Here is a 16880-nt window from a genome sequence, read left to right on the forward strand (position 1 = left end):
CAAATGCTGATGCTCCAGATACTCAACCATTCTAGAAGGCCAATTTTATTGCTTTTTTAATCAGAACAACAGTTTTCAGCTGTGCTAACATATTTGCAAAATGGTTTTCTAATGATCAATTAGCCTTTTAAAATGATCAACTTGGATTAGCTAACACAACGTGCCATTGGAACACAGGAGTGATGATTGCTGATAATGGGCCTCTGTATGTCTATGTAGATATTCCATAAAAAATCAGCTGTTTCCAGCTACAATAGTCATTTACAACATTAACAATGTCTACACTGTATTTCTGATCAATTTGATGTTATTTTAATGGACAAAAAAATATGATTTTCTTTCAAAAACAAGGACATTTCTAAGTGACCCCAAACTTTTGAACGGTAGTGTATATATGAATCAACATTTCTCAATTTCCTTTGTCAGTGTTTAAAATAGATGAAAGTAGCATAGGACGTCTGTATCAGGAGATTATTGTTCTAGACAGTGCATTAGGAGCACTACAGAGATAGTGGCTGATATCCTGACACATTTAAACATCCCCAGCTTGAACTACATTGGAGGAGGTCACTTCTCACACCTGACTAGACTAACAGGTTCTCCTCAGCATGTGGTAAATTAAGTTGTATAGAAAATTAACAAAGTGGCAGATGGATTTTGGCATCCGTGCATTGAATCACGGTAATTGATAAACAAAGATAATAACATACACTCTGAATAGAATGTCACCTTGCCAGTCTCAAATTAATATCTAAATGAAAGACTTAACCCCATGGAGATACAAAACACAGTAGTGTTCTATTTCATTTTGTGCTTAACCCAATCCCCAGTACTGAACACCCAGTTCCAACACATGCAGCAGGCAGTATGTTCTGCCCACAGTGCACTTGGTGGTAATGGTGAGGTTGTAAAATGGCATCAGTGTTGGATGATCCTGAGGGCTAGTCATTGGGATGTGCAGTGCCCCTTTTCAACCTGTGCGTCAGAATGTGCATGCATGTCTAGTGTGGCAACCAAGCGACAGTGATCTCTACTGACAGGTCACAATGGCCCCCTCCGCCGCTGAAAGATTTTGCACTCTTACACAACAGCTAGCTAAAACAGCGCACAATGAGGCTGTGCTGTGCTGTGCTGTGCTGTGCTGTGCTGTGCTGTGCTGTGCTGTGCTGTGCTGTGCTGTGATTCACTATTACCTGAGATTATTCAAGGACAACAAGCTATGTGCTTCACATTTAGAAGCCTAATGAAAAACGAACCAACCACACCATTGAGCCGGTGAATAATTTAAAGGTGCTGTATTTATAGCTTTCAAGGACTTGCTTGTACCTCGTTCTTAATTCCACTCTGCATTTGTACAGATGTAAAATCTTAATTTGAGCCAGTTTGCTACAGCAGGGAAATAATCCTGCAGCAACAGGAAGTGTGAATTAATATGTGGATTATAATTCATGGACATTTTTGTAGGGGTTGATACAAATGTTTATAAGGGAGAATCAAGTCTGACATTTCAAAGTGGAAAGGAATAACTTTAGAAGCCTTTTTAAACCTCAAATACACTACAAGTTTTACATTTCCTGCATTGCAGGAAAGTTCTCCTGCAACCGGGTGATCAAATTAAGATCCTACATCTCTACTGAATTGGCAAAAGCAGTTAATTGAGCATCACACTACTGCCTCAAAGACAAATTAAATGATGATGAATTGTGAAACCACAAAGAGGATGAACATTTTATCATGTGCTTGATGAAAGGTAATCGTACAAGAATCACTTCATGTTCATTTATAATCCCCCATGGCAGTTTGTCAGTTTATTAAATCTTTCAGTACATTTTCAGAACAAGCATCTGCTTGAAATGAGTTGTCTAAGCTGACACTTGTGTCATATCATCTTTTATATACAGTAGAACTATGGGTTTCACTCTTATACTGTCTGTCTATAGAGGAGTGTGTTGGTGGATTTTAAAGAGATTAGGGAAGGTACTTGATCCTGTGAGGTTAGCAGGCAATATTCCAAGGAGACTTTTCATACTGGGTTTCATGGTGATGATGCACAGCCCTCTGGTGTCACGATGGAATTCCTCCCATTACAATCGTCTGAACGTCAGTGGTGGGGCTGCTACAGTGCTGCTTCGCATGCGTAATTATTGAATCCCCTAACCCTTTCCTCACAAAAAGCATACAACACACTGAAAATCATCAGAGTGCAACATTTCTCTTGTGAGGCTCTCTTGTGATTTCTTTCAACTCTCCAATCAAGGGCTTTGATGCAAAGCTAGCAGCATTTAAAAAAGCAATGACTTTAAAGAACATGACATCTGTATCCAGCATGTTCTCCTCTCCTTCCCCTGCTCTTCATAAACAGTCTGGGGCTGTTGTTCCTGCAATATGCAAATGTATGTGTGGGTGGAGGGTTAGCTGTGTTGCTGTTCCATCATGTTGGAATATTAAAGCATAATTCTCTCATACAGGACCATAATAGTCAGTGGGCCTGACCGTTGCTCACTCAGGCTGATTTCCACCTAATTATTTTGTTTTACTTGTGGGCTGCATACATACACCAGTAGGCCTGAGATTAGGCATACCGGTAATCCACCTCAGATGTGTTCTGAGGACAGAACTGAAAACACAGGAAGACCATTGGTGCAACTTCATGTTATTTACTTACCTGTTGGAAGATGTATCCCAACCAACATCTTACATTGGATGTTACATTGGAAACTCACTGAATTTCTGTTTTCAATATTATAAACAGAGGACCAGTTTTGCTAACGTACAGTTTCCCTAGTACTAGTACACAGCTCTAACATCATGGGTATAATAGAAGCAGAAGCACCCTCTTTGTATTTGTATAGTATGTCACGTTTTGTTTGCATTCAGGGACTTTTTTCAGCCTGATAATAACTTTGGTCATTTGTGACTATGATAAGATTGGACTAGCGATGACAACTAGCCTCTGGGTGGAATGAGCACAAGGCACAGAAAATGAGTCATACAATGTCTCTGTGCTTGTCGGCTGTATCTGATGAATAACCATATCAGCCGATAGACCTGGGGAATTAGACGGAAGGCTGTTCCTTTTACATTTTTTATCACATTTTCAACCTCTCCCTGACCCAGTCTGTAATACCTACATGTTTCAAGCAGACCACCATATCAAATCAAATCAAAATTGTATTTGTCACATGCGCCAGACCTTACAGTGAAATGATTACTTACAAGCCCTTAACCAACAATGCAGTTTTAAGAAAAATAAGTGTTAAGTAAAAAATAAAAAATCGAAGTAACAAATAATTAAAGAACAGCAGTAAAATAACAATAGCGAGGCTACATACTGTACAGGGGGTACCGGTACAGAGTCAATGTGCGGGGGCACCGGTTAGTCGAGGTAATTGAGGTAATGTACATGTAGGTAATATGTACATGTATAGTCCCTGTGCCCAAGAACGCCAAGGTAATCTGTCTAAATGCCCTGCCCGTAGCACTCACATCTGTAGCCATGAAGTGCTTTGAAAGGCTGGTCATGGCTCACATCAACACCATCATCTCAGAAACACTGTACCCACTCCAATTTGCATACCGCCCTAACAGATCCACAGATGACGCAATCTCTATTGCACTCCACACTGCCCTCTCCCACCTGGACAAGAGGAATACCTATGTGAGAATGATGTTCATTGACTACAGCTCAGCATTCAACACCATAGTGCCTTCCAAGTTCATCACTAAGCTAAAGACCCTGGAACTGAACACCTCCCTCTGCACCTGGATCCTGGACTTCCTGATGGACCGCCTGGTGAGGGTAGGCAACAACACATCCGCCCCACTGACCCTCAACACGGGGGCCCCTCAGGAGTGCGTGCTTAGTCCCCTCCTGTACTCCCTGTTCGCACCCTGGCCGCGCACTGCAACACCATCATTAAGTTTGCTGACGAAACGACGGTGATAGGCCTGATCACCGACGACGATGAGACAACTTATAGGATGGTCAGAGACATAACAATGTGGTGCCAGGACAACAACCTTTCCCTCAATGTCACCAAGACAAAGTAGGTGATAGTAGAATAGAGGAAGTGGGGGGCCGAGCACTGTTTCACTGTTAGTCCACACCTGTTGTTTACGAAGCATGTGACGAATAAAATGAGGTTTTGATTTGATTCATGTATTCATTTTTTTTTAAACTAGATTAGATATCAGGTCCATATGAAGTTACTGCCGGTTACAACCACAAAAACACTCACATTCCCTCATTATATGTTATCTCGCTGCTCATTATGGCATTACAGATTGATCTGATTAGGCACAATTTAATTTGGTTTAATGCATGCAATCTATAAAATACAAGTCAATTATATAAAGACAGTCGATCTGGAATCAATCTCATGGAATAGATTTCTTTTCATGGGACAACCAGGAAAAATAAAGGTTGAACAGAAAAAAAAAGTTTTCTAAAAACACAATAATTATTCAAAAAATGTCCTCTTCTGGGATAAGAGAAGGAAGTATGTATTTATTTTGAAACACAGGGGTGCTGTGGCCACAGGCATGCTTTAGGTATGCTTGAACAGTCTTGAGAGCAGTGAAATCCATTTGAAGCATAACAGCAGCATATTGTACCATTGGTTATGTTGTCTGCCTAACAGTGCTTCCCACATTAAAGTAGGATAAATACAGTATTTTCCACCGCCAAAACAATTTCACATCCAGTAGTTAGTAAGGCTGTGGCTTTGAACATGTGCCGGTTGTTTCTCTTTCTCAATAAGTATACCATAAGAGTATTATGATGTCTTTCATCTACAGTATTTGTATTTTGGAGCTGTTTGGAGCTTTTTTGTTGTTATTTCATATAATTTCAAATATTGTGTGTGTGTGTGTGTGTGTGTGTGTGTGTGTGTGTGTGTGTGTGTGTGTGTGTGTGTGTGTGTGTGTGTGTGTGTGTGTGTGTGTGTGTGTCAGCAGCTGTTGTGGGCTCTGCTCTATTTTGTCCCTGAACATGTGGCCCTTGTACAGGTATTCCCATGGTGCTTAGAGCCTCTCCCTGGGCCCCTGGCCTGCCTCTCACCCAGGATGCCTCTCTGAAGAAGGGGGAAGTTGCCCTGGACAGCAGTCAACACTCTCCCCCCTGCTGGCTCCCAGCACCACAGTAGAGTACAGCCAGCCCAGTACCATCAGAGGTTACTTGTCTTAGGCATTACCTCATAACCTAATAATCTAATAACCTCACCCTCAGGCAACAGCATTTCTAGTCATCCAGTGCCCCAGAGGGTGATGCAGTTGTCCATAGTAGGCCCACATCCACTGTCAGTCTGCCGTCAGACCCCAGGACCCTTAAAGTCTCTACGCTCATCCTTACTCCATCAGAGGTATAATAACCTGTGTAGGAGGTTGGCCTCAGCAATGTCAAGGAGCTTTGGTTTGCCTTAGTTAGCCCGTAACGCCCTCTTACCACTCTACTCAGTCACATGGATGGGGGATTGATTTTCTGACTGCCTTACTGATGCTTCTTTTGTTACCTTGTCTGAGCAAGGAAAGCAGCAGCAACCTGGAGAGAAAGCCTGTTGCTTCTGTTCTGTTAGCCTCTCCTCACCCAGTCTTCAGCGATAGCAGCTAGCTAGCGCTTTAAGAATTCACTTTGCAGGCAAGCAGGCTGTCTGGGCTGTGCGGTGCGGTGTGGTGGAGTGCACAGCGTTCATACAGCTTAATACTCACCTCACTGAGTGGTGTGTAAGACTCACAATAGATCCAACAGCTGCCTATAGGGGAGACCTTCTGATGTGCAAATCCCCAGGTTTCTGGGAAACATGATATAACGCTGGGGCCACTGGGACCACAGCAACCACCCATTACGTTTAATGAGTTGTCAAGAGAGGGGGACCAACAGAGAGAGAAGGGGGAGGCAGTGCTAGCTACGTCAGCAGTAATGAATGACAGACCACCACGTCAGAAGGTGAGGGGCCTAATTAGAAGAGAGGAGAGAGGAGGAAGACAGAATGTCAGAGAATACTTAGAGAAAGTGAAGAGAAAGGATGCTTCATTTTTAACTGTGAGTTAATCATGCGATTAACACCTCTGTGGTATTATTCTGAGCAGAGGTGCACAGAGCTAGGAGCGACTGTAGAATAGAGCTGTGGGTTTATAGAACCAGGGTTGGGTAGTTTACTTTCTAAATGTAATCTGTTATAGTTACAGGTTACCTGTCCAAAATTGTAATCAGTAACAACTTTTCGATTACTTTCAGTTACTTTTAGATTACTTTTCCTTAAGAAGAATTTGAAGAAGACAAAAATGAGTATTACCAATTGAATGACATATTGCAGGATAAATCAATGTTAGTTTACATAGCTGGCCATGAATATATGTTGCATTTTACTTTACGGTTTGGTTATATAGGCTTCTTTTAACCTATTTCTTTCTACTACAGATAATAATACAATTAGGCTATGTCTTTACATTAAAAACCAAAGTCAGACACATTTCCAGTCATTCCAATAAATGTAATATCCATTGATCTTCAAGAATAGGACTTGGAAATATGGAATTATAGATTAGCCAAATTGTTTTCCCTTTTCATAACCCCAAAACTAAGGAATAATTAGCCTACTCTGTTGTTTCTGATTTTGTTGCCATAGAGGACTGATTGGACTCATTGCTTTGAGTTAAAAATAAAATGCTGCTCTCATGAAATGGCATGTTTTTAGCACTATACCGAAAAATGCTATTTGCATGTTAAAAATGTATGTCGTATGCTGCGTTTGATACAGGCCTAAAGATATCTCGATAATTTGCAGCTGTTTATGATTTCAAAATGTCCTCATTAAAATGACCAAAACATCAGCCAGGAAGCATAGGAACTGAGAAGTGGTCTGTGGTCACCACCTGCAGAACCACTCCTTTATTGGGGGTGTCTTGCTAATTGCCTATAATTTCCACCTGTTGTCTATTCCATTTGCACAACAGCATGTGAAATTTATTGTCAATCAGTGTTGCTTCCTAAGTGGACAGTTTGATTTCACAGAAGTGCGATTGACTTGGAGTTACATTGTGTTGTTTAAGTGTTCCCTTTATTTTTTTGAGCAGTGTATATTTGTCATATCCCTATAGCCCGTAGGCTACACCACTGCTGTCGTCCTTACCTCCAAGCGTTAATTCAAATGGGATAATCTTTGTATACGGATAGTAGTTGAGCCATTGGAAGAGATAGATTGGACTGTAGCATACAAAAGCCTATTTCTGCTCTTTTCCCGCGATCCAAATGCATTTGTATCATAGTGGTCTCTGACTTTTGGTCAGACTCGCTCAGGCGGAACAAACTTACATTAGTGACTTTTTTTCAATGATAATTTGAATGTCATTGAGTAAAAACAGAAAGTCAGTGTCAATGCAAGAGCATATTGTTCAAAGTGGCTAGAATGATACGGAAAATATTAGTTTACAAGATTCAATCTAGCTACGTGTAATGAATACTCGGGGAGAAAAAGGTGTAGATTCACGCGCAGAGCGCGGCAGGTGTTTATTTCGCCTTCGCAGAAGGCAGGAATTGTGTTCACGGGCAGGCAATGGTCATACACCGGTAGGCAAACAGGCAGGTGAATCAAAACTAGGACTGAAGGCTATAACTGGTTCTCACAAATGAGCTAGGAAAAGGCTTAGTAAACTCATCAAAAAAAGAAACGTGCAAACTTAACATGTGTAAATATTTGTATGAACATAAGATTTAACAACTGAGACAAACTGAACAAGTTCCACAGACATGTGACTAACAGAAATGGAATTATGTGTTCCTGAACAAAGGGGGGTCAAAATCAAAAGTAAGTCAGTATCTGGTGTGGCCACCAGCTGCATTAAGTACTGCAGTGCATCTCCTCCTCATAGAATGCACCATATTTGCCAGTTCTTGCTGTGAGATGTTAACCCACTCTTCCACCAAGGCACCTGCAAGTTCCCGGACATTTCTGGGGGGGAATGGCCCTAGCCCTCACCTTCCGATCCAACAGGCCATGGCAGAACACTGACATTCCTGTCTTGCAGGAAATCACGCACAGAACGAGCAGTATGGCTGGTGGCATTGTCATGCTGGAGGGTCATGTCAGGATGAGCCTGCAGGAAGGGTACCACATGAGGGAGGAGGATGTCTTCCATGTAACGCACAGCGTTGAGAATGCCTGCAATGACAACAAGCTCAGTCCGATGATGCTGTGACACACCGCCCCAGACCATGACGGACCCTCCACCTCCAAATCGATCTCGCTCCAGAGTACAGGCCTCGGTGTAACACTCATTCCTTCGACGATAAACGCAAATCCGACCATCACCCCTGGTGAGACAAAACCGTGACTCGTCAGTGATTATTTTCGCGATCCACGGTAGACTTTCCTCCTAATGAAAAGGCCCCCCATCCTGCTGGTGTGAGCTTCTGGACAGTTTACTTGCACTTGATATGCGTTTATGGATGAAAAAGTGAACTTGTCATTAATTCAGTGGGGAATCGGGGATTGCCTGCCTTGCGATCTGTTGCCTACAGCCAGGGTATCATTAAATATGCCTAGGCACTATACCTTTTTATTGCGCATTTAATTAAACTGACACATTTGGCTGTGTTGAACTTCAATTCATTAGCACAAAACATGCGTCTGAAAAAAATATTGTTTTTGTCATTCCGTAGCACAGGTGGTGGTCGCCTGAATTCACTGTAGTAGGCTAGGACTAATATATAGGCTAGCATACGAATGGAAGATTAATATCCTAGCCTATGAATTCACTTTTAATTTACACATCTCTGTCTTCACTGTTCCCTTCTTGCGTAATTCATGGCATCTCCACTGGCTTCTCTCTCTCTTCCGTCCTCTCTCTATTCCTCTTAAGGATGGATATACATTTACATTTACAATCGTTGTAAATGTGATATTTCAGTTTTTTACTTTTAATACATTTGCACAAATGTATAGAATACTATTTTTGCTTTGTCATTATGGGGTATTGTGTGTAGATTGATGAGGAAAACCCCCAAAATGTAATCGATTTTAGAATAAGGCTGTATCGTAACAAAATGTGGGAAAAGTCAAGGGGTCTGAATACTTTCCGAATGCACTGTATTTATCAGAGTTATTGACCTCACAATAAGCCAGATTCTAGTAACTTACATTGTGGTACTGAAATTTGAAGCAGCAATCGCGGCACAATCAAACGGAAATGGACAGCTCATGGTGCTGAAAGTAGGCAAATTCGAGTAGGCATAATTCATTTAAACCGTTTTAATTTTATTTAGACTTTGCTAACAACAAGAGGGGTTTGTGTTGGAACCTATTTCTTCCTATCTAAGAAATACAAGGTAGGCCTACCTTTGACAGACGAAAATAGGCTTTAGGCTGCTATGTACAGTGCCTTCAAAAAGTATTCACACCCCTTGACTTTTTCCACATAAAGCCTAAATTAACTTTTTTTTGTCACTGGCCTACACATAATACCCCATTAATGTCAAAGTGTTACTATGTCCCCCCCCCCCCCCCCCCCCAAAAAAAAAATAAAACAAATAAATATGAAATGCTGAAATGTCTTGAGTCAATAAGTATTCAAACCCTTTGTTATGGCAAGCCAAGTTCTGGAATAAAAATGTGCTTAACAAGTCACATAATAAGTTGCATGGACTCTGTGTGCAATAATAGTGTTTAAACATGAGTTTGGAATGACTACATCATCTCTGTACCCCACACAAACAATTATCTATGAGGTGAATTTCAAAACACAGATATAACCACAAAGACAAGGGAGGTTTTCCAATGGTTCGCAAAGAAGGGCACTATTGGTAGATGGGTGTAAAAAAAAAGCAGACATTGAATATCCCTTTGAGCATAGTGAAGTTATTAATTACACATTGGATTGTGTATCAATACACCCAGTCACTACAAATATACAGGCGTCCTTCCTAACACAGTTGCCGGAGAGGAAGGAAATTTCACCATGAGGTCAACTGGGGATGGATCAACAAAATTGTAGTTACTCCACAATACTAGCCTAATTGACAGAGTGAAAAGAAGGAAGCCTGTACAGAATAAAAATATTCCGAAACATGCATCCTGTTTTCAAAAAGACAGTAATAAGGCAAAAAAAACATGTTATGCCATTAACTTTTTGTCCTGAATACAAAGAGTTATGTTTGGGGTAAATCCAATACAACGCATTACTGAGTACCAGTTTGCATATTTTCAAGCATAATGGTGGCTGCATCATGTGTTCCTGTGTATCTCAGTTGGTAGAGCATGGTGTTTACAACGCCAGAATTGTGGGTTTGATTCCTATGGGGACCAGTATGAAAAAAAGAAAAGTATGGATAAGAGTGTCTGCTAAATTACTAAAATGTTATGGGTATGCTTGTAATCGTTTAGGACTGGGGAGATTTTCAGAATAAGAACGAAATGGAGCTATAAGCACTGGCAAAATATTACCCAGAAAGACTCAAAGCTGTAATCGCTGCCAAAGGTGATTTCACTCAGGGGTGTGAATACTTATGTAAATTAGATATGTATTCATTTAATTTTCAATACATTTACAAACATTTATCTAAACATGTTTTCTCTTTGTCATTATGAGGTATTGTGTGTAGATAGGAAAACATCTACTTAATCTATTTTGAATTCAGGCCGTAACACAACACAATGTGGAATAAGTCAAAGGGTATGAATACCTTCTGAAGGCACTTATACATAGATTAGTTGGCCAATTCCTCCACCCACCATGCACTCTTTAAATAGCCTACCTCCATGTCAGTGAAGGGCTGTTAAGTTAAAACCAGAACTCGAATTGAGGGGGTATGAGAGGGAATGCCATAGTCCTACCTTTTACTTAAGAAAATGGCAAAAAGCACAGGCCTACCCATTGTTAGCTCAAGATTTTGAAGAAAATAAAAAATATCCGATTATATAAAGTGATCTATAACAGTGCTTTTCGATGGGTAACGACGCTTCGTGGGTGTCAGTTGTTGATGTGTGCAGAGGGTCCCTGGTTCGCGCCCGTGTCGGGGCGAGGGGACGGTTTTAAGTTATACTGTTACACTTTGGTCCGCGATGCTTTATGCTAGAAACAAGCTGTAAAATACCCAGAAAAGACGTGACTCTGATGCATATGGGGATATCATTGTTTTGTTTCTTTGACATTGAGGCTGAGCTACGACTTTCTATAGCCAGGAGACAAAATAAATACTTTGCTTGGGGAGTAATCAAATTCTGTCACTATCAATTGATTAAGCTTTTCTGTACAATAGAATATGTTTAAACCCAGACAGCTTTTAGGGAAACACTTCTGTGTGACCTTCTCTTGTTGGGTGAAGCCACGGAAGAAGAGTAGCCAGCAGTTAAAGCTTTCATTTCTCTGCATTGGTAGGCCTACTGTCTGGGATGGAAGGTAGGCCTACTGTCTGGGATGGAAGGTAGGCCTACTGTCTGGGATGGAAGGTAGGCCTACTGTCTGGGATGGAAGGTAGACCTACTGTCTGGGATGGAAGGTAGGCCTACTGTCCGGGATGAAAGGTAGACCTACTGTCCGGGATGGAAAGTAGGCCTACTGTCTGGGATGGAAGGTAGGCCTACTGTCTGGGATGGAAGGTAGGCCTACTGTCTGGGATGGAAGGTAGGCCTACTGTCTGGGATGGAAGGTAGGCCTACTGTCTGGGATGGAAGGTAGGCCTACTGTCCGGGATGGAAGGTAGGCCTACTGTCCGGGATGGAAGGTAGGCCTACTGTCCGGGATGGAAGGTAGGCCTACTGTCCGGGATGGAAAGTAGGCCTACTGTCTGGGATGGAAGGTAGGCCTACTGTCTGGGATGGAAGGTAGGCCTACTGTCTGGGATGGAAGGTAGGCCTAACTTTTAAAAATACCATGCTCAGATTCCTAATGACGTCTCAAATTTAATTATTTCAAAACAGGGGCAGTTTCATTGCAAACAAGATACACTTATTTGTCATTGGACAAATATGGTACTATGAACACAGGCCTATCTCTCTTTCCATTCTTAGCCTGTAATTCCGGTAATTTGTGTGGTATTAAAAAAGATTCTGCTAGTATGTAAAAATAAGTAGAATTGCCTTCAATATTTCTAAAAGGCATTTTTTTTGTCGGACCTGTAAATACGATGATAGATTCATGCAATGCTTTTACTGTAAAGGAGATCTTTCCACCCCTACTCTTGTCTGTGGTGGTCTGTGAACCTGCACAACCTTCTGGCCCACAGCCCTGTGCGCTATCGAAATTCCTACATTTCCATGTAATGATGACAGGACGAAGAAGAGTTTCTAAAACTGCATAAATAAGGCTCTGGTCTGTCCAAGAAATGAGGGTAAACGGTGTTCTGTGTTATCCACTTTGTTTTAATTATTATTTGGGGTGTAGGGGAGGGTCACTTGTTTTCTTTCAAGCGTTCAGGGAGGGTTTAATCATTTTCATTTCAGAGAGGTCCTATTTTCTCCATGTAACCCTTATTACAAATTACGTTCAATCCTTTATAGCTCTTGAACCAATATCCTAGCCCAATGCGTGTCCCAGAAGTAGCAATATAGATAGGTCACTTGATCAATAAAAAAATTGATATATTCGAGGAAAGAGGCACCTTGCCTTGCTCTTGCTTGATGGATATAACATAGGCTACAGCGTTCACAATGTTGTGCTCACATTGGCTGGTGGTAAAAATGCAATAAAGGGGAATTTTCTGTACTCCCCACGTTTTTACAATGAAATGTATTACGTCAAAGAATGCCCAATGTTAGAATGTTTCCAATCAAATGTATGAATTAAGTTAGAACGTTTTCCTATCAGTCTAATTTGTATGAAATTGTGATTGAATCAACGTGGAATAGACGTTGAATTGAGGGTTATCGAATCAGGATCAAATCCTCTCATCTCCTTGAGCTCATTAATGATAGAATAGTCATATTTGCATACTGCCGAAAGGCCAGTGTCTTTGTCTAATGACAGGAGTGGCAAAGAGTGGAATGTAATAGCTGAACAGAGATGGCAACCAGGCTAGTGAGCATATAGAACAGAGCTGTGAATTACCCTAGAACAGTAGAACAGGGCCTGTCACCCGGGGCTTTGATTCACTCCTGTAATAAAGAAAATGTTGTGCGTCCCCATTGCCAGACCAGGCCATGATCACAGGGATGATGTTATACCAGCAGTTAGTCCACTCCCGGAGCCCAGATCATGCTGTTATACCAGCAGCTAATCCACTCCCGGAGCCCAGATGATGCTGTTATACCAGCAGTTAGTCCACTCCCGGAGCCCAGATGATGCTGTTATACCAGCAGTTAGTCCACTCCCGGAGCCCAGATGATGCTGTTATACCAGCAGCTAATCCACTCCCAGAGCCAGATGTATGATCTCATTAGTGCAGAAGGAGAATTGGGGCTATATTTAACCTTGACGAAACAGGAGCTATTACCATTTTGTGCAGCAAACATGCTAGCACTGCATTATTATGATGTGGCTGTTCCATGCTACAGTATGTATTGATAGCATGAGTTAAAGCCTTCCCTTTGTCGTGGAAAATTACAAATCCAATATTTTCCGTGCATTGAAAGCCAAGGCTTGGAAGGGATTCTATTTTTTATCACCAGAGCCTGGCTCCCTTGGTATGTAGTGGAGAAAACAGCCTTTGTCTTGAGTTAAAATCCATAGACTTGGAATTGGTTGTCTTTAAAAATAAATGTGTCTCAGTTGCATGTGTGTATTAGTCGATATATCAGGTCTGTGGTATGTCAGGTTTGTAAGCTAAGGAGTGTGTGGTTGTTATTGTTTAGGCCATGGGCTGGCTTTGAGAGAGGCTGTGGTACTGTATATGAGGACTAGCAGTGCATGGGAATCTACTCTGGCATTTTCTCATATGCCTATTTCTTAAGCCTCTTCAAAGGGAGAGGGAGGAGAACACATTCAATTAAAAAAGTTACTTCAAGTCTGCAGGAAAAAATTATATGATTAGACTATGAAACAATGCCACAACAGCCTCATGTCGATTCCTGCCACGTGCAGTGGTTTCAGCCTCATGTCGATTCCTGCCACGTGCAGTGGTTTCAGCCTCATGTCGATTCCTGCCACGTGCAGTGGTTTCAGCCTCATGTCGATTCCTGCCACGTGCAGTGGTTTCAGCCTCATCTGTCGCTAGTTATTCCAAGCAGATGGAATGCTTTACCTTCACACAGACAGACACCTGCTGTAGTAGTCATTATGCTGGTGTTGCCCCTGGCCCCAGAACAAACACACATTCATCTGATGTGTGCCCAGACCAAAGGAGAAGGCCATGAACGGATGGATGGAGGGAGGGATGATTCATTGATGGATGGATAAGTGGTTGAATTGAAGCATGATAGATGGGTAGAGAAATGTGTAGTGAATGGTTGGCTTGATGGAAGAATGATGCTGAGATGCCTTTAAACCAGTGTTGTGTAACATGCAGCATTGAACTTGAAAATAATACTGGAAGATCACAGAAGCGCGAAATGAGTCAGGTGTGTCTCCGGACTGTTCTCTTTTTACCAATCCACTCCAAAGGTCAGTCTTTCTAGTTTTATGCAGCAACAATGCTGTGGTGTTTCAAGGTTTCCAAGAGATTTATTTGAGGGTTAGGCCCCTATTTATTCTATAAGCTCTAGTACCGCATTCCTTTTCAATGGTTATTTCTTTCATTTTCTAATTTTGCATGCTGAAAACAAGAGCAGACCACCCTGTGAAAAAAAACGAACATTTTCAGCAACATTTTCGTTTTCTAATAAAGAAGTCAGTCAGGTGAAGAGAGGAGAGGAGGAGCACAGTGGACGGAGGGCAAAGGGCTTGAGGAATCAGCCAGATGCTGTGGGACAGTGGAGTTATCAGTAGAGTTGTTATTCAGGGTTCACAAACGTCCATTCCACTTAAAACAAACATTTATAGGAGACAGAGATAAGGAGGGACATAGGAGCTTGTTTAAAAACGTTTGTACATTCACAAGAGAGGTTTGTTCACCTTTTTGTTGTGTAAAAATCTAATATTTACACCTTGTTAGACCAAGTACCCGGTGCATTGTACATAGTGTTTATAGCCGGAGCTAATTTTCATCAGCCCCACAGATGGCCCAATATAGCAGCTTCTTATAAATCAATTTATACTGCAGCGACCAGCGAGCACTGCCCATGCTGCAACAACGCCTGCCTGCATCCTGCATGGTGGTAGGAGGTATTTGTCCATTAAGAGCAGTGGCCAGTGCACTGATTTCCCCCATTAGTTCTAGTTGATTAACCAAGCAGATACATTGAGTCCAAGGAGAAGTGAAGGGCACAGAGGCAGAGAGCACTGCCATGGGAACGCACATCCCACACGCCTGTCATTTATTCAAATAGTCACCATTTATTTCCCTATTTATATAGATTAATGCCTGTTTAAATTCCCTTCACAACCTTACAAGTAATAGTTCATTTTCTACACATGAACTCCCTTGAATTCTCTATTACTCCACCATCACATCTACATCCTACAATATTCTGATTAATCCATTCTCTCTCTCTCTGCTTGGTAGCTATTATTTTGAGATCTGATCATGTTGGAGGAGGCACTCTTTCCTCTGGTCCCAAAAAATATATCCCCATGCCTCAGGGCAGTGATTGGGGACAATACCCTGTGTAGAGTGCCTTCTTTCGGATGGGACGTTAAACAGGTGTCCTGACTCTGGTCACTAAAAATCCCAAATTTCCAACCCACATAGCATCATGGCCACCTAATCATCCCCAGCTTCTAATTGGCTCATTCATCCCCACTCCTCTCCCCTGTAACTATTCCCCAGGTCATTGCTGTAAATGAGAATGTGTTCTCAGTCAATAAATTAATAAATAAATAAATGTCAGGCTATGTGTTATGTTCTATGACTGCAGGGAGAGATATGGCCTTATTGGACTGTGTGTGTAGTTGACTGTGTTCTGGCCCTCACCTGGATGTCTGAATGTGGGAAGAGATGACCTTATTTGACTGCTTGTGGTCTGCCTGGAGGCTTGATTGACTGTGTCCTAATCCTAACCAACCTGTTATGGTTGACTGTGTTCTGAGTTCTGGACCTCACCTGAACTTACTCAAACAGACTGTTTGTATTTCTAGACTGACTATGTTCCGACCCAGAACTGACTGTTCTGTCTGTTTGTCTGTCTGTTTGTCCAGTCTGCTCCCAGTTCTCCAGAGGAGTGTACGCCATCTTCGGCTTCTACGACCAGAAGTCCATGAACACGCTAACCTCGTTCTGTGGGGCTCTGCACACCTCCTTCATCACACCCAGCTTCCCCGCCGATGCCGACGTGCAGTTTGTCATCCAGATGAGGCCTCCTCTACGGGGAGCTGTCCTCAGCCTGCTGGCCCACTACAAGTGGGAGAAGTTTGTCTACCTCTACGACACTGAGAGGGGTAAGAAACAGCCTGGCTAACAGTCTGACAAACTTCATTGCATTGGCAACACACATGAGATACTGTACTATACTGTACATAGAGGCTCTCTGGTAAAGCCATAGCCTGGCTTGTAAAGCTATAGCTCCTTTCTCCTCCACCCATGTCACCTCACATTAAGCCATGAAGTATATAATTATTTACCCTCAGTGTGGAAATCCTCTGATCCCCAGTCCTCATTTTAAGAGTGATCTAAAAGCTTTAAATCTGGGCCTGTAATGATGCCTAAAGTGCTTTAGTGTCTGGAGGCTTTTCCTTGGCTTCCACATTAAACAGGCCGCTGGCTGCTTCAGTAAATGAGTCCAAGGCAGGTGATGTTTCTGTCTGTGTGACTGTTGCTGTGCTGTAGTGTAATCCTCTGAATATAATTTAGACTGTAATTGGATTATATAAAGGAGCCACAACACAATGTGACTTTTACACGTCCTTCATGCCCC

The 16880-nt window shown here is 42.0% G+C and overlaps 1 protein-coding gene across 1 annotated transcript in view; it reads left to right on the forward strand.

Moving 5' to 3' along the window:
- Positions 1-16880, forward strand: part of LOC120056544 (glutamate receptor 3) — a 97402-nt gene that overhangs the window by 13969 nt on the left and 66553 nt on the right. The window contains exon 3 of the mRNA XM_039004727.1: positions 16165-16404. Coding sequence (XP_038860655.1) covers positions 16165-16404 — 240 coding nt within the window. The remainder of the gene's footprint in view (positions 1-16164; positions 16405-16880) is intronic.

This window comes from Salvelinus namaycush, chromosome 12 (genome assembly GCF_016432855.1).
Source record: "Salvelinus namaycush isolate Seneca chromosome 12, SaNama_1.0, whole genome shotgun sequence".
Taxonomy (NCBI): domain Eukaryota; kingdom Metazoa; phylum Chordata; class Actinopteri; order Salmoniformes; family Salmonidae; genus Salvelinus; species Salvelinus namaycush.